At 42.7% G+C, this 18,313-nt stretch overlaps 1 protein-coding gene across 1 annotated transcript in view; it reads left to right on the top strand.

Annotated features, from left to right (window-relative positions):
- LOC141148408 (NACHT, LRR and PYD domains-containing protein 1b allele 2-like) overlaps window positions 1-18,313 on the top strand; it is a 90,515-nt gene that overhangs the window by 58,473 nt on the left and 13,729 nt on the right. Inside the window, exons 6-8 of the mRNA XM_073635883.1 lie at window positions 9,099-9,325; window positions 11,511-11,788; window positions 17,149-17,274. Of these exons, the coding sequence (XP_073491984.1) occupies window positions 9,099-9,325; window positions 11,511-11,788; window positions 17,149-17,274 (631 nt within the window). The remainder of the gene's footprint in view (window positions 1-9,098; window positions 9,326-11,510; window positions 11,789-17,148; window positions 17,275-18,313) is intronic.

The following is an 18,313-nucleotide window of genomic DNA, read 5'->3' as shown; positions in this document are numbered from 1 at the left end:
ACACCCCCCCATGAACATATTTTATTCGTGGATACATGTTGGTTTTTGGATCGGGCCATTTCTCCTGGGGATCTCAACGAATGTATTGTTGTGGATCGATGAAAGCACGTAGACATCCCTTCTGTCCCTTCACTTCACAGCCAGAATTTCCTCATTCCGTAAACTTGCCGTCTCCCCTCTTCTTAGCTTCTTGTTGATGAGGCTTTGAGGAAAGCCCTTCCGGTTCGTCCTTACTGTGCCACATGCTGGAGTGTTCTTTCTGTGAAGGTTGCGGAACAGGGGCAAACTAGTATGAAAGTTGTCCACGTACAAATGGTAGCCTTTCTCCAGGAGTGGTTTTATGAGTTCCCAAACGACTTTCCTGCTTCATCCGATGTAGTCTGGGCAATTAGGGGGATGTAGCTGGGTGTCCTTCCCTTAGTATACCATGAAGGCATATGTATACCCTGTGGCTCAGTCGCACAATTTATAAAGCTTCACCCTATAGCGGGCCCTTTTGGTGGGAATAAATTGTTTTATGCCCAGCCTGCCAGAAAATTTGACAAGGGACTCATCCACGCATATGTGTTGGTCTGGGGTAAACAACTGGGGGAAGATTTCAGAAAAATAATTTAGTAGTGGCCGAATTTTATAAAGCTTGTCAAAATTTGGGTCATTTCAGGGAGGGCACTGGGTATTATCATTGTAGTGTAGGAATCTCATAATCATGAGATATCTGGTTCTGGGCATTACTGAAATAAAGATGGGCATGTGGTGGATGGGGAGGGTTGACCAATATGAACGTAATACATTTTTTTTAGTTAGTCCCATACAGAATGTGAGGCCCAAAAAAATGTTAAACTCCTCCACTGTTAGGGCTCTCCACTTGTAGGGACGGGCATAATAGGACGTTGGGTTACATGCTATGAATTGTTGTGCATACAGGTTGCACTGGGCCACAATTGATGCTAGCATGTCCTCAGTAAAAAGAGGGGAAGTAAACGGGAGGACTTCCAGGGACGCCCTCCCGGCAATTGAGCGCCGCGCTGTAGCCGTCTTTTGGCTATAGCGCGGGCGCAAACTGGTTAAAGACAAAAAGATAAGGTCCACCTATCATATTCCTCACCCCCTCTGATGGCCCATTGTAAAATTTTAGGGGGGGGGGGTTCTAAATGAGTTTGGGACCCCAAAAAAAGATTATGGCACTCTGCCTGAATTTAAGGACAACAATAACATTAGTACACACTTTAGGGGGTGTTTAGGCTAAAGCACTACTATGGAGCTGACAAAATACAATGTTAAGTGACTAGACTAGGTATGTATGGGCCCAGGATAGCATGTTGGGGAGGTTAGTGAAGGCAAATATGCATGAAGGACAAACAAGGAGCATTAAAAGCTTCAAGCATGCATGAGGACAAAGAGGACATTCACATATACAATCTTATTACAATCATGGTAATAAGGGAATGATGAAAGAAATACAATACATTAGCAAACATTAAATACATAGAATGTGATGTTAAAGGAGAAATCTTACCTTAATATAGTCCTTCTGCAGGACCTGTATAATGGCAGAACAGATCTCTGGAATAATGATCCCCAGAGCCTGGGGGGAGATGCCTGTTGAGAACTTGAGGTCCTGCAGACTTCTCCCTGTCGCCAAGTACCGCAAGGTGCCAACGAGCCTCTGCTCGGGAGTGATGGATTGCCGCATGCAGATGTCCTGCTTCATAATATAAGGGGACAGCAAAGCCAACAGACGGTGAAAAACAGGGTCCGTCATCCAAAGAAAATTCCTGAAATCATCCGGGTTATTCTTCTGGATCTCCCGCGACAAAGGCATATGACAGAATTGGTTACGCTTGAGCAACCAATTCTTGGTCCATGATCTCCTCCCCACCCTGTTCATGGACTGGGCTTGGGTCAAAGCAAGAACCCCAACACCAAGCCCCCGCACAGCACGAACTCTACGACGTGTACGTAACCGCAACATGGCTTCAAAAACGGTCAGCTGGTCAGAACGAACTAACAGAGAGCACTAAAAAACAGAAAGGTCTGAGAAGAGCGAGCTGAAAATCAGAAATGAGCGGACAAGAACGCACTTGAAAACAAATACGTACTATAATAATACGCACTGAAACCCAGATGCAAACTGACTACATGTACTGAAGAACAGATATGAACCCACAAGCACAAACTGAAGAGCAGTAGCAATTGGAAAAGAAAAGCGCGAAAGGCGAAAGGCTGAAAAGCGCGAATCATCTCTCACCAAACTTCCTCTACCACGAGATAAACACGAGATTAGCAGAAGGAGCCCAAAGGGTGGCACGCTTCGTATGGAATTTCCCTTTTCTAGTGCTGTTGTACGTGTTGTACGTCACCGCGTTCTTGACGGTCGAAAGTTCGGAGAACTTTTGTGTGACCGTGTGTATGCAAGCCAAGCTTGAGCAGAATTCCGTCGGAAAAACCATCCAAGGTTTTTCAGACAAAAATTCCAATCGTGTGTACGCGGCATAAGGGGTGAATCACACCAGATTTTGAATTTAAATAAGCCTAAAATATATGTAAACTCTTTAATGTTCCTAAATATACAGCATTCTTTAAAAGATAAGTTCACCTTTCGTAACATGTTACGGATCTGCTGATCGCTGGTGCAATGCTTTACAGGCTCCAAAAAAAAAAAAAAAGAATAAATGCAAATTTTCATTTCAATGTTTTTTATTAGAAAATAAATGTTTCCATATTTAACAAAATACAATTAACCAAGTAGGTACAAGAATACAGAGAAAAAAAAAAAAAGAGAGAGAATAAAAAAAGAAAAAAATATTAGGAAAAATGCCAAGTAGGATAGTGTTACATTTCCGTTTGACATAAACACTTATCTCAAATTTTTAACAAGAAACTAAAACAAAGGTATATTGATAATGCTTTCTTTCACAAATATCCATACTTCGATGTAGTGTCAACTTTCTCTCATGAGTATGCAAGCCCGGTGCGACCTCGGGCACCGAATGCCTCAACGGGAACATACTGCACCCAACACCCGGGCTTGACCAGGCCCACTCTTTCATTCCAATAGTTATTCACATAAAGTGGTTATATTTTTCAGAAAAATTGTATATTTCTCCATATGGACAATTTAACATTTGTTTAATTATTCCATTGAGCTTTGTTTGTTTGAAACCACTCGAGCCATGGATGCCAAGTCAAGTAATTCAAATAATCTATCACTTACAAGGACATGAAAAAAATTTTTCTGAAGGCTGGGTGGACCTTCTCTATTCCTAGTGATAGTATAGCCAGGTCTGGATTTTTAGGAAGAGAGGTGTGAATGATTTTTTTTCAATTAGGTCATAAACCTGAGTCCAAAAGGTTTTTAGTAGTGGGCAAGCCCATAGTATATGTGTAAGTGTACCTCTGATCCCACATTGTCTCCAGCAAAGTGGAGATGTTTGGGGGTGAAATCCGGCTATTCTTGTGGGTGTTAGATACCACCTCAAAAGGATTTTGCTTGAAAGTTCCCAAATATTGACGCTTTTGGTGGCTTCATAGGTGATCTTAATGGCATTATGCCATTGTTCTATGGGGTATGAGGACCTTAATTCTTTTTCCCCAGTTTTCATGGACGGGGATTTAGAAAGTTCAGCTTTTTGGTTCAAAAAGTTGTAGAAAAGGGATATACCTTTAATGGCAGTGGCTGGATTAGTAAAATAGAGGTAGATCCTGATTGGTATGAAGACAACAGGTGCATGAATGTTTGAGAAAAGGTGTGCTGTTTGATTGTACATGTAGGTCTTTTGACTCAAGGCCATGATCCAACTGAATTGCTCTGAATGTTTTAATTGATGGACCAACTGTAATATCTTCTATGGATGTGATACCTCTCAGTAACCAATTTTTGTATGTTTAAATTAGGGATTAGTAATTGTAGACTTGAGATAGATAAAGGTAAAGATTTGGTAATATATGTGGATTTTGGGGATATTGGGGATTTTAGGAGTGTGATCCATGCCTTAAGCGTAGCTTTCATAGTGGGAGATATAATGTTTGCTTTGATAGGGTTAAAGGTGCTTGTAATTAGCAGGTCATGTAAACTTTTGTTAGCACACTGACCTTTCTCTAGTTCTATCCATCTGGATGTTTGGTTTTGTGGGAACCACTGTTTTGCTTGGGCTAAAATGGCGGCTATGTAATAGTTCTTCATTAGTACGTGCCCCACCCCTCCTGCTTTCCTAGATTTGATCAATTTTTGAAATGCACACCTAGCTTTTTGTCTTTGCCATAAGTATGAATTAAGAATGGATTGGGTTTTGGAGAAGAAATTTGCAGGGACTGGGATAGGGAGGGCTCTAAATATAAAAATGAATTGAGGCAGGATGATCATTTTGAATGCCGCTAGTCTTCCTGTTTTGGTTATGTTGCATAGTTTTGAGTTGATATCTTGAAGGAATGGCGTATAGTTTGCGTTAAATAGTTGTTCTGTCTTTTTGGTGAGTGTTATGCCTAAATATTTTATTCCTATTGAACTCCATATATATGAGAATCTTTCCTGAAGTCTAGCTTTCATTTGAACATCTATACCTAGTCCTAGTATTTGAGACTTGCTTTTGTTTACCTTGTAGCATGATATTTGGTTAAACATTGAAAGAGCTTTGTGAGCAGCGGCCAGGGAAGGTTCCACCTCTGTTAGGATCAAGAAAACATCATCAGCAAATAGGCTGATGGTGTGATCAGTACCACCCGCTGAAAAACCTGTAATGCACAGGTGCGATCGAGTATGGATGGCAAGAGGTTCCATCAGTAAATTAAAGATTAAAGGGGCTAGGGGGCATCCTTGCCTTGGTCCATTGGATATAAAGAAGGGAGAAGATAATATGCCTGATAAGTACACTTTGGCAGATGGTTTAGAGTATAAGGCCATGATGGCCGATAGTATGTTATCACTAAACCTGAATGATTCTAGTACTCTGAGGAGATACTGACAATGTATGCGGTCAAAGGCCTTTTCTGCATCCAGTGTTAGGAGCACAGAAGGCCTTTTATTTGTCTCAGTTAGGTGTATAATATTAGTTAATATTAGTCTACGGGTAGCATCAGACGTCATCAGACGTCTGTCTGTTTTTGGTAAAACACGTTTGATCAGGGTGGATAATTGTAGGTAGTATATCTGTTAAACGGGTTGCTAATAATTTTGCGTAGATCTTCAGGCCAATATTCAAAAGCGAAATCGGCCTGAAGTTCATAGGAGAGTTTGGCTCCTTCCCTGGCTTAGGTAAAGTTATAATAAGTGCTTCTAACATTTCAGGAGGGAAAGAGGCATTATGTTTAAATGTGGAGTTAATATGTTTTTAAATTCCTTGTAGTATTCCCCACTATAACCATCAGGCCCAGGTGATTTATTTAGGGGCAGGGAATCGTTTATTTTATGAATCTCAGGTTCAGTAATCGGGGTGTTCAGGGAATCTAGTTGGGTGTTTGTCAATTTTGGAATGGATAATTTGGAAAGGAAATTGTTGATCGCTTCTGTGGTTGGCTGGAAAGTCATGGGTTCATTTTTCAAATTGTACAAAGAGCCATAGTAAAAACTAAATGCATCTGCATTTTTTTGGGGGTGGAATTCCTTCTGCTTAGTACCTGGGTGTATGATGTAAGGAATTTTAGTTTTAAGTCTGTGCCCCCTTATGGTTTGGGCTAGTAACTTTCCAGCTTTGTTTCCATTGGCATAATACATCATCTTGAGTCTTCTACTAGATTTTTCAAAGTTTTCAAGTAGTAGCAATCTAAGATCTAAATTGGATTATTTTTTGTGAGATAGAAGGGGAGGGATTATTTTTATTTTGCTTATCTAGTGTATTAATTTCTGTTGTCAGATCATGTAATCGCTTTTGCCTCTGCTTCTTAACCCTTGCCCCTAATTGAATACATATACCTCTCATAAATGCCTTATGCGCATTCCATAACATTGATGGGTCTGTAACAGAGTCCATATTATTTGAGAAGAACTCTAATAATTGATCTTGAAAAACCTTCTTACATTCTCCTTGTTGTAAGAGATAAGAGTTCATTCTCCAAAGCGGTCTCGCATTAAGCAATGTTGAGTCCACCATGGAGAAAACCATCGAAGCATGGTCCGACCATGTTATTGGGTTGATTGTCACTGATGATGTTCGCAGTAGAATCTGTTGATCAACCAAAAACAGGTCAATTCTAGTATATATTTGATGTGGAGGTGAAAAAAAGTAAAATCTCTTTCATTGGCGTATAAACAACGCCATGCATCATGGAGATCATGTTGAATAATAGACGGAAGAAGTGCTTGGCTTGTTCTTTTAGACTGAGAGGTTGAGTCTAAAAAAGGGTCAGGAGTGGGATCGAAGTCGCCACAAATCACTAGGAACCCTTTTTGTAAGCATTTAACTTTTTTTAAAAGTCAAATTGGATTTGATGGTTGTTGGGTGAATATACAGTGACTATTGTGTATGTAGTGGAGTTCAAGTCACAGATTAGAATCAAGAATCTGCCTAGCGGGTCACACACAACTTCGTGTGACTTGAATGCCACTGTATCCCTGATGGCTGTGAGAACCCCCCTCGTCTTGGAATTTGCATTTGCTGTAAAGATATGTGGAAATTTTTTATGAGAACATTTGGGGGGTCGGAGGCAAAAAAGTGGGTCTCTTGTGCACACACAATGTCACAATGGTGAGAAGTAGCTTCTTTCCACAATGAATTGCATTTCACAGGGTGGTTTAGACCTTTAGTGTTCATAGATAATATGTTCAGTGTCATCATTTAAGATTGGTGGTGGTTGCTGCTGGTGCGTCTGAAGGCTCCAATGTCAATAAGGTGTGGTCCCGCTGCCAATCGCGGTTGGCACCACAGGCAACAGAGGGAGTTGTGAATGGAGAATATATTTAAGTACTCACTCTTGGGGATGAAGCGATCATAGATGATGCGCTCAATTGTCTCCGACATGATGGATTCACATGTGATGGAATTCTGTTCTCCACGGAGCAGGTATGGTGTTTCTAGCTTCTTGGCTTCATAGTCATCTGAAACACTTGGTGACAGAAAGAAAAGAAAAAAAAGAACAAAACAACATAATAACTGGTGGAACATTGCCATGCTCTGAAAAGAAAGCAAAGAGCGTATAGGTTAAAGGTTAACTGTGGGCAGCTTCAGCTGCTAAATACAACTGGGGTATAAGTTCGGCCTTGAAAACCCTATGTTTAGGAAACACAAGGACCTTGGGGTGTAAAGTAAACATCCGAGCTCTGTCACGCGTGTGATTTGGCGTTTCTAGCTGTTATTATTTTCCATTCATGGTCAATTTGCCATGGAGTACTTGAGGCATGGGCTCCATCTTCTTGATCGGGAATAATGTCCCATTCTTTCAGTAGAGCAATCCCTTTCTCCAGGGAAGTGATTATGTAAGTGTGGTTTTCCCTTGTGATGGTGAGTTTTGTAGGGTAGTGCCATCTGTATATTATCTTGTAATCTCAAAGGGCTTTAGTTGCCGTATTTAGGCTTTTTCTTTTCTGGAGTGTATATTGCGATAAATAGGTGAAAAATTGGAGATTTGGGCACTGTGGTGGTAGTAGCTCTTTTTTCCTCATTGCTATCATGAGGAGCTCCTTAATATGAATGAAATGCAGGCGTAAGAGAACATCTCTGTGGATGTGTTCAAACAAGTGTGATGGCTTGGGGAGTCGGTGGATCCGATCTATGGTGACATACAAATCTGTTAGGCTGGGCAAGATTTGTTTAAACATAGATGAGGCATAGGAATTCAGATCACTTTGTTGGACTGATTCGGGGATCCCCCTTATCTTTAAATTATTTCTTCTTGATCTGTCTTCCATATCTGCAAGCTTTGCTTTGATCCATTCTGTGTCACCCTCCCTCTCATCATTCGCATCAACCAGATCATTAATGGTCTCTGCATATTCCTCCGTTTTAGACTCAATATGGTCAACCCTGTTTCCTACTGCTTGTATATCCTTATTAAATCTGTGCATATAGGATGCCATATCTGATTGAATTTTTGCTTCTCAGTGATAGCAGCATGTCTTTTAAGACGGTATCCAGTACAGGCCGGTTTAGGGTGGGGAATGTTTCAATGGATTCAGACATTTCCCTAGTATCTTCCCCTGAATCAGGGGCCACGCTCCCTGCCGGGCTCAATCCATTGCCATCCATCCCGGGTTTGGATTTAGCAGGCTATTAGTGGAAGGGAAGGGAGGGTATTAGTGATGGCTAGCTGGAGGAATATTTTTGGCTCGCGTGTTACCTTTTTTGAGGTTCTCGTGTGCGGTGATGCAGCTGGAGGAGAATAGGCCGCGGCGCCATCTTGGCCGTCTCCGCTGGAGACTAGAGAGTAAAAGTCTGTGAGCCGTTGTGGCTGCCTTTCTCCACGTCTCTTGCTGGGCATGATTCCTGTACCTTCCCGGACTTGTTCGCCATGCTTTGGAGTCGCTTCGGTCCCCTGTCTCCGGAGCTCCTAGATTATGCGACCATTCGGGACTTGCATCAGGCCATGCCCCATAAATGCACATTTTACCTGCAAAAAAAATGTGCATTTATTATTTTTTTCTAAAAAGTGAACTTATCCTTGGTGGCCCTGTCATAAACGTATATACTTAGGTCTTCCTGTAATAGGGTGACAACTGTCTTCCAATTGTTCTCTTGCGCTGTCGTGTTGTCACATGATTTTCCATGATTTTCCAATGGAGACTACAAGTGGTCGTGATGACACTTTGTGCAGGCATGGTTTACCGTTGTCACCCTCAGGTGACCCGCCCTGAGAAATGCCATGCAGCCATCTCTTGAGGGCATGTAGACAGGAAAAGGGTGAAGAAAATCATCACCACTGATATGCCACAAAGGATGAAAAAGTAAAAAAAAAAAAAAAAAAAAGCATTTTATTTAAAAACATGAGAATGGTTCATGATACTTAGTGCTTTCGCAAACCAAAAGTAATTCAGTTAGGGTTTACATCTACTGTACAGATCTTATAAGACTCTTTCATGCCATGGCTGACGCAGTCTCAACTTTAAATAGCCCTATCAGGGCTCTTCACGATGGACCTCAATTGCTAATTTCTATTTCTCACAAATGCAGGTTGGAACTTAGATGTGCTGGACGATTCTGCTGTTTAGAGACCGGGATTAAATTCCAGGTGACCCGTCGGATAACTATTGAGTACGAACTAGATTCCTGGTCTAAATACATGGACAATCCGCAGCTACAAGAATCTGAGGTCCTGGGACCTCTGTTCAACATTAAGACACCGGTAGAGCCAAATATAGTGTCTGCAGTGTACCTTCCACATTATCTATGCTTGAAAGGTAAGTCAAAGTTACACAGAATTTGCACTGAAGTTTGATTACAGCTTACATCATCACAAAAGCAGAACAACCTAACGTTGAAGTGACCCTATCTCTAAACATATTTTTCAAATCAAGCCATACCTGTAAAAGGAAACTACGAATGCTCACCTCCCCCTGCTGCCTACACTGCTGAACACCACTATGATTCTGGGAAATCTTCATGTGAAGTCTAGAGGGAAACCTACACTTCTAGGAGCGTTCCTGGGTCCCCTGCAACCCTCCTGCTGGCCTTCACACCAATACTCTGCAGTTTGGTCTTAGGATTGTCTAAAAGTGGTAGTTCAGTCAGGGCATCTGAATTGTGGTTAGGCTGCTTCTCCACGCTACAGGATCTCCCCTATCCCTCTGACTGATGTGCCACACTGGCAATTTCAACAGATACAGCTTTATTACAATTACAAATACAAAGGAATTAGTACAAGGCCAAAATGCTTTGGGTGTCACACAACACTCCCTTCAGTCTGTCAGCAGCTGGTTTTTGCTACCTTTCGAACCACTTTCTGATGTATTGAGTGCTTCCTTTACCATTCTGGTTAAAACCCACCCAGTAAACAATTTGAATCAATCTTAAAGCGGGGGTCCACCCACACCGCCAAAAAAAAAAATATTAAAAGCCAGCAGCTACAAATACTGCAGCTGCTGACTTTTAATACATGGCCACTTACCTGTCCCAGGGTCCAGCGATGTCATCAAGCGACGCCGAGAACCCGCTCGGTTCTCGGCAGCTGCCGCCGCCATCCTAGGTGAGGGAATCAGGAAGTGGAGCGTTGCGACTTCACTTCCCGGTTCCCTACTGCGCATGCGCGAGTCGCGCCGTGCGTCCCAAGTGGTCCCCGCCCTCTCCTGGGAGCTGTGTGTTCCCAGCAGACAGCACGGTGGGGACGGGAAGAGGCGTAGACTCCCATGGGAGTCTATGCCGGAAGTGGGTGCATATACCTGTCTTAGACAGGTATCTGCACCCCCCTCCCCCCTGAAAGGTGCCAAATGTGACACTGGAGGGGGGGAGGGTTCCGAAAAGGAACTCCGCTTTAAGCACTGATAAAGGGGATGTTTGATCTTGAAACACAGTGGCTAGATGACAATCCCTTTGAAAAAAAGCTGTATCTGAATGTTGAAATTTGGTGTGATTCTTCAGTCTTGATTTCCTATAGACAGTCATATGACTTGAGCATTGTTGTTATGTACCTCATATACAAGTATGAGGAGTCAAGAGTGGCCTCTTGTACAATTCCTGTGCCAACAAGCCTGGAAGTTAAAACAGGGTCTTTAAGGGCAAGTGCCAGGGGGCTGCAAATAAAGACTGGAACTTGGGAGTGCTGGTATCAGACAAGGAAAAGTACGGTTAGTAGGGCACCCAGGAAACACTAAGTTCAGTTATGAATGGCTTCAGGTCACACGCCCTGCCATGTTCGATAACAGCTGAGTGGGTAAGCACCAAATCATAGGCAGAATCAAGGTCAGGAACAAGTAGAGGTAGGCAGCGAGATACCAAGTTGAAATTGGTATCAAAATCTTGATCAGATGGCCAGCTAAAGGTCGGTATTGAAAATGTAAAGATGAAAAGCACACATAGGCAGACAAGGATAATCCAGAGGCAAGTCAGATGAAATCTGGGTCAGTAACAAAGTCAAGCATAAGGTTCAGGATCAGGAATAAAGACTGAAAGACCATTCAGCAGTGATGTTATGCAGAACTCAGACTTAATTAGCCTGCTAAGCACCAGTATCTGTGTTGGACGTGCCCATATGTTCATGTGCCCTGTGATTTCCACAGGCACAATCTTCCTGATGGCTGGAATGATGTTCCTGACAGTTGTTCTCTGCATCATCTTTCTGTGAGCTAGGAGAAACATCTCCGTGCCATCCTGGGCTTGTAGGAAGTGGATTAAATGGCACTAGACATCATGGGACCTGGAAGATCAGCTGTGGCAAGCAGCTGAGGAGACCATAGAGGGCAGTGCTGGAGAGTGGAAAGGATGAGAAGCACTTGGGCAACTTTTCTTTAAAACACTAATGTTGGGATCTGCTTCAAATAGGTTACAATACACTAATATTGTTACATTTACAGTAAGATTATGATAGAAAAGCTATATATGCATGTTTGTATGATTTATATGTGTATACTTTGGCATCTTGTTTTACAGAACTGAGTACAGACCTGTCTTCCATTAAATGCGCTCATTTCAAAGATGGAAACCTGAGTGTGGAAACACCAACACAAGTTCTACCATTCCATGTCATTCTGGAAAATCCCTCATTTTCCTCACTTGGGGTTTTCTTCCTGAACTTGTTACCAAGAGCGGTGACAAAGTTCATCCCAATACATGGCAAAGTTCTCTTGTACTTCAAAAAAGCTGGAAAGCAATGTGTGGAGTATAAAATTCACCTGTACCTACTGCCTGCGTTTGCCCCAGTAAAAAAGGTAAATGAAAATAGTCAATGGAAGTTATGATGGCCAGGACTGTTTTTATTGTAAACATTGGGGGAAACAATGGATCTCACAGATAAGCTTTGTTTGGCAATGGAGGTACATTGGAGGTCTAGGCAGCTACTGTAGTCTGAAACACTTGACATGACCTGGTACTTGTACAGTTTGTTTCAGCAGAGGGTTTTCAAGGCCAAAACAAACACCCACAATTGTCTTGATCTTAAATCTTAACCTCATCTTTAGATTGACTAGTGCTTAAATACTAAAACACATTCCAAACAACTACAAATTAATATGTAACCTCTCTGTAACACTTGACACTTATCCTGACCCTAACATTGACCTCTTAACCCAACACTTAACCCTAAAACTTAACCTAGCTCCCTAAACACTAAGGTAACATTTAGGCTGGGTTCACACTTATGCGAATTGAATGCAATTCACATGACAGGAGATTGTGACCAGCTCTCAATGTAGCCGATTCACATGAGTTCACACATAATAGGGGATTTTAACCCCTTCCCGACCGGCGCACGCCAATGTACATCGGCAGAATGGCACGGCCGGGCAAATGGGCTTACAGGTACATCCATTTGAATTCCCCTCCGTGCCATTGCCTTTGCGCCGGCCGGGAGCTCCGTGAGTCGGGTCACGGGTCCCGCGGACTCGATCGCTGCAGGGATACCCGGGATCGCCTCACGGAGAGGACGAACGGGGAGATGCTGATGTAAACAAGCATCTCCCTGTTCTGCCTAGTGACAGTCTCACTGATTTCTGCTCCCTGTCATCGGGAGCAGAGATCAGTGTAGTGTCACAGCTAGCCCATTCCTCCCTACAGTTAGTAATCACTCCCTAGTACTGACTTAACCCCTCCCCGGCCCCTAGTGGTTAACCCCTTCACTGCCAGTGTCATTTACACAGGAATCAGTGCATTTTTATAGCACTGATCGCTGTATAAATGAAAATGGTTCCAAAAATGTGTCAAAAATGTCCGACATGTCCGCCATAATGTCGCAGTAACAATAAAAATCGCTGATCGCCGTCATTACTAGTAAAAAAAAATTATTAATAAAAATGCCATAAAACTATCCCCTATTTTGTAAACGCTATAACTTTTGCGCAAACCAATCAATAAACGCTTATTGCGATTTTTTTTTACCAAGTAGAAGAATACGTATCGGCTTAAACTGAGGGAAAAAAAATGTTTTTTTATATATAGCAAAATGTAAAAAATAATGCGTTTTTTTCAAAATTGTCGCTCTTATTTTGTTTATAGCGCAAAAAATAAAAATTGCAGAGGTGATCAAATACCACCAAAAGAAAGCTCTATTTGTGGGGAAAAAAGGACGTCAATTTTGTTTTGGAGCCATGTCGCACGACCGCGCAATTGTCAGTTAAAGCGACGCAGTGCTGAATCGCAAAAAGTGCTCTGGTCAGGAAGGGGATAAATCCTTCCGGGGCTGAAGCGGTTAATTATACAGACATAGACTGGGCAGAGGGAACCACGCATTCGTCTAAGGCTCGCCAGTTCCAAAATGTCTTGCAGGACAATTTCATGGTTCAGATGGTAGACACACCAACTAGAAATAAAGCGTTACTACTGGATCTACTGATTACCAACAATACAGAACTGATGTGGAAATACAGGGCAACTTAGGAAACAGCGATTACAGGTCAATTGGCTTCAGTAAAAATTACACAAATAGGAAACACAAGTGGAATACAAAGACACTGAATTTCAAAAGAGCCAACTTCCTAAACTATGAAAGCTAGAAGGCATAAACTGGGATAAAATTTTAGGAACAAAGAACACGGAGAAGAGATGGGTTTGCTTTAAGAGCATATAAGGGTGCAATTAGGGCAGCTAAGATAGAACACGAAAGACACATAGCGGAGGAAAGCAAAAAAAAATCCCAAGAAATTCTTTAAGTATGTAAACAGTAAAAAAGGGAGGACAGACCATATTGGCCCCTTAAAGAATGAGGAAGGTCATCTGGTTACAAAGGATGGGGAGATGGTGAAGGTATTGAATCTATTCTTCTCCTCAGTCTTCACGATGGAATTAGGGGGCTTCAGTAACCAAAACTGCAGTGTTTATCCTCATGACACGTCACAGGAAGCACCTCCATGGTTAACAGAGGACAGAATTAAAATTAGACTTGGGAAACGTAACAATAATAATTTACCGGGACCAGATGGCTTGAACCCGAGGGTCCTTAGGGAACTCAGTCAAGTAATTGCCAGACCATTGTTCCTTATTTTTATTGACAGACTACTGACTGGAATGGTACCAGCTGATTGGAGAAAAGCCAATGTAGCACCAATATTTAAAAAGGGCCCAAAATACATCCCTGGGAATTACAGACCAGTTAGCCTAACATCAATAGTATGTAAACTCTTGTAGGGGATGATAAGGGACTATATACATGATTTTAGTAATGAGATAGGTATCATTAGCACTAATCAGCATGGATTCATGAAGAATTGTTCTTGCCAAACCAATCTATTAACCTTCTATGAGAAGGTGAGTTGCCATCTAGATAAAGGAAGGCCCGTAGACGTGGTGTATCTGGATTTTGCAAAAGTATTTGACACAGTTCCCCATAAACGTTTACTGTACAAAATAGGGTCAGTTGGCATGGACTATAGGGTGAGTACATGGATTGAAAACTGGATACACGGGCGAGTTCAGAGGGTGGTGATAAATGGGGAGTACACGGAATAGTCAGGGGTGGGTAGTGGGGTTCTGTGCTGGGACCAATCCTATTAAATTTGCTCATAAATGACCTGGAGGATGGGGTAAACAGTTCAATCTCAGTATTTGCGGGCGATACTAAGCTAAGCAGGGCAATAACTTCTCCGCAGGATGTGGAAACCTTGCAAGAAGATCTGAACAAATTAATGGGGTGGGCAACTACATGGCAAATGAGGTTTAATGTAGAAAAATGTAAAATAATGCATTTGGGTGGCAAAAATATGAATGCAATCTATACACTGGGGGGAGAACATCTGGGGGAATCTAGGATGGAAAAGGACTTGGGGGTCCTAGTAGATGATGAAATGCCAAGCTGCTGCTAACAAAGCAAACAGAATATTGGCATGCATTAAAAAGCTTATCAACCCCAGAGATAAAACGATAATTCTCCCACTCTACAAGACTCTGGTCCGGCCGCACCTGGAGTATGCTGTCCAGTTCTGGGCACCAGTCCTCAGGAAGGATGTACTGGAAGTACAAAGAAGGGCAACAAACTTAATAAAAGGTCTGGAGGATATTAGTTATGAACAAAGGTTGCGAGCAATGAACTTCTTCTCTCTGGAGAAGACACGCTTGAGAGGGGATATGATTTCAGTTCACAAATACCGTACTGGTGACCCCACAATAGGGATAAAACTTTTTCGTGGAAGGGAGTTTAACAAGACACGTTGCCACTCATTAAAATTAGAAGAAAAGAGGTTTAAGCTTAAACTACATAAGAGTTCTTTACTGTAATGCCCCGTACACACGATCGGACATTGATCGGACATTCCGACAACAAAATCCTAGGATTTTTTCCGACGGATGTTGTCTTGCATACACACGGTCACACAAAGTTGTCGGAAAATCCAATCATTCTGAACGCGGTGACGTAAAACACGTACGTCGGGACTAAAAACGGGCAGTAGCCAATAGCTTTCATCTCTTTATTTATTCTGAGCATGCGTGGCACTTTGTGCTTCGGATTTGTGTACACACGATCGGAAATTCCGACAACGGATTTTGTTGTCGGAAAATTTTATAGCAAGCTCTCAAACTTTGTGTGTCGAAAAATCTGATGGAAAATGTGTGATGGAGCCTACACACGGTCGGAATTTCCGACAACAAGGTCCTATCACATATTTTCCGTCGGAAAATCCGACCGTGTGTACGGGGCATAAGAGCGGCAAGGTTGTGGAATCAGCGGGCAGCACAGATAGTTTCAAAAAACTATTAGATAAGCACCTGAACGACCACAACATACAGGGATATACAATGTAATACTGACATATAATCACACACATAGGTTGGACTTGATGGACATGTGTCTTTTTTCAACCTCACCTACTATGTAACACCGAGTTCAGGCAATAATTCGGACCTGATTCGCACCTAAAACGGAGAACAGGCATGGACCCCCTGCTGCAAGCTGCGGTCGCAGCTAGTGTGAACCCAGCCTTAATCTTAAAGAGGAATTTCACACTCCACTCCCCCTTTTTTTTGTTCTTCTAAACTCCTACCTACCTGGTGGTGTGTTCTGCTAAGTTCAGATACTCACCTATCCAGCAGATCAAGCACTGTCCAGCTGAGAGCCTCTTCTCTTCTGGCAACACTCGGCCCCACGCCAACATGCTTCCCTGTGACGTCATCTGTTGGCTAATGGCTGTTTTTGGGCTCAGCCGTCGTGTTTTCTGATGAAATGTGGGCAGGCCCCCCCCTTTCCTCAATCAAAGGCTATGCCTCCTGGGATATGTGAAATGCATATCCCATGAGGGAAAGGAAGGAGAGTGCACGTCATTCACCTAGTCAAATGACGTGCAAGGGGGGTGGGGCAGACCTTTTATTAAAAAAAAAAAAAAAAAGTAAACAAAGAAAAAAAAACAGCCCTATTCCTAAAGGGGACGAGAGGAGGGGTGGAGAAAAGGATAGTGATCTGTAGGGTGAAGATCTGCTATGACTTAAAGCCCAATATGTGACTAATCCTCCTAGTCTTCAGTCAGCCCCTTCCCTACATGAAAGCATCCTAAACCCATAAAATTAGCCCTTAACCTCCTAATGCTCTATACTTAACCTGAGCCTAACCTTGATGTTTTAACCTAACACTTAACCCTAAAACTAAACTTCCTAAATACTAAGTAAGACTTAACACTTGGCCTTAACCTAAAGCCCAAGTTGGGACTCATCCTCCCAGCCTTCAGTCACCCCCTTCCACCCATGGAAGCCTCAGATTTATATTTTATTATTATTTTTTAAATACTTACTTTCCTTAGAAGTTTTTAGCTATGTGATACACTGGGTCTTCTTCAGATCCTCTCCCAGTGGTGGGAGGTCCTCAATGATGCAGTGATGACCTCTAAATTGTTGTATGTGAAGGCAGGGTGCCACAGCGAGACCTCCACAGATGGTCTGTCCATGACCCTCTGCACTCACAGAATGTCTTCCAGGTTGAATGACACAATTAACCCCATGTCCACTCCATTCATCACCACATAGCTGCCCTAGGATATTTATTTACTTTAGTGAAAAATCTTAGGACAAAGAAATATCCAAAGATAAAACACATGTACTGTACATCTGTACTGTACAGATATTGTGTTAAAAGTCCTTTTATCATTTCCAGGATTTTTTACAAGAAAAGACTAATAATGGATTTGTGAAGATTGATAAACCCCCCAGAACCAAAACCATCTACACCAGGAAAATCTACATTGTGAAGGGACCAGAGAATGCCCATGTAAAACCACCGGTAAGATAAATAAACACATACATACACATACAGATATACTGTGAACTTGTATGCACACTTTTTTTGGTAAAGTAGAGCCTGAGCCCTCAAACCTCCCTATTGGTCAGCGGGGCCACCACTTCTATTTAAAAAAAGGAACTTTACCACCCACTATTCTCCTCCTTCTTTTTCTTGCTAGTTTATCCACAAAAACATACACATCCAGCCATTCAGCTTTGTTCTCTATATATCTGATGCTCTGTTGTTTTACACCTGGTCCCGCCATCTTTTTCTTTGACATCATCAGGAAGCCAGTGATCTCTTCTGAGTTATGTAGCTGGCCCATTGATGACGTGCCTTGGCCCTTCATCAGGGGGACAGCTGCAAGAACCAGGAAGAGACAGCTGGCCCCTGATGATGCACCACAGATCCATAGTTGCCAACAGTTCCAATTTTCCCGGGACAATCCTGATTTTAGCACCCTCATCCCAAACCGAGGCCGTCCTGATTCGGGATTTTGCCTTTCTTGTCCAGGGAAATGTTTTGCGCTGCAGCAGCTGGCTGCAACAAAATGACCACCGACACCGCCACTAGATTGTGTTCAGTGGAGAGGGGAGGGGGCTCGATCCGTGCAGCCAATGAATCGGCTTCTCTCTTCACAATTCTGAAGCCAGACCCTCCCTTCTCCACTGAACACACAGCACCACTCGTGGAGTTTGCTCTGCTCTTGTCCCTCTCGGTGTAAAGCCCAGGCCAGCAGCGATGTAACTGTAATGTACAGGGGGGAGGGTAGTAACTATGTACAGGGGGTGTTACTATGTACAGGGGGGTTAACTATGTACAGGGGGGGTTACTATGTACAGGGGGGGTAACTATGTACAGGGGGGGTAACTATGTACAGGGGGGGTAACTATGTACAGGGGGTAACTATGTACAGGGGGGTAACTATGTACAGGGGGGTAACTATGCACAGGGGGGTTACTATGTACAGGGGGGTAACTATGCACGGGGGGTTACTATGTACAGGGGGTTACTATGTACAGGGGGTAACTATGTACAG

This window comes from Aquarana catesbeiana, linkage group LG06 (assembly GCF_042186555.1).
Source record: "Aquarana catesbeiana isolate 2022-GZ linkage group LG06, ASM4218655v1, whole genome shotgun sequence".
Classification (NCBI taxonomy): domain Eukaryota; kingdom Metazoa; phylum Chordata; class Amphibia; order Anura; family Ranidae; genus Aquarana; species Aquarana catesbeiana.
Note: the sequence above shows the minus strand (reverse complement) of the source record. Positions and strands in the feature narration are given on the sequence as shown.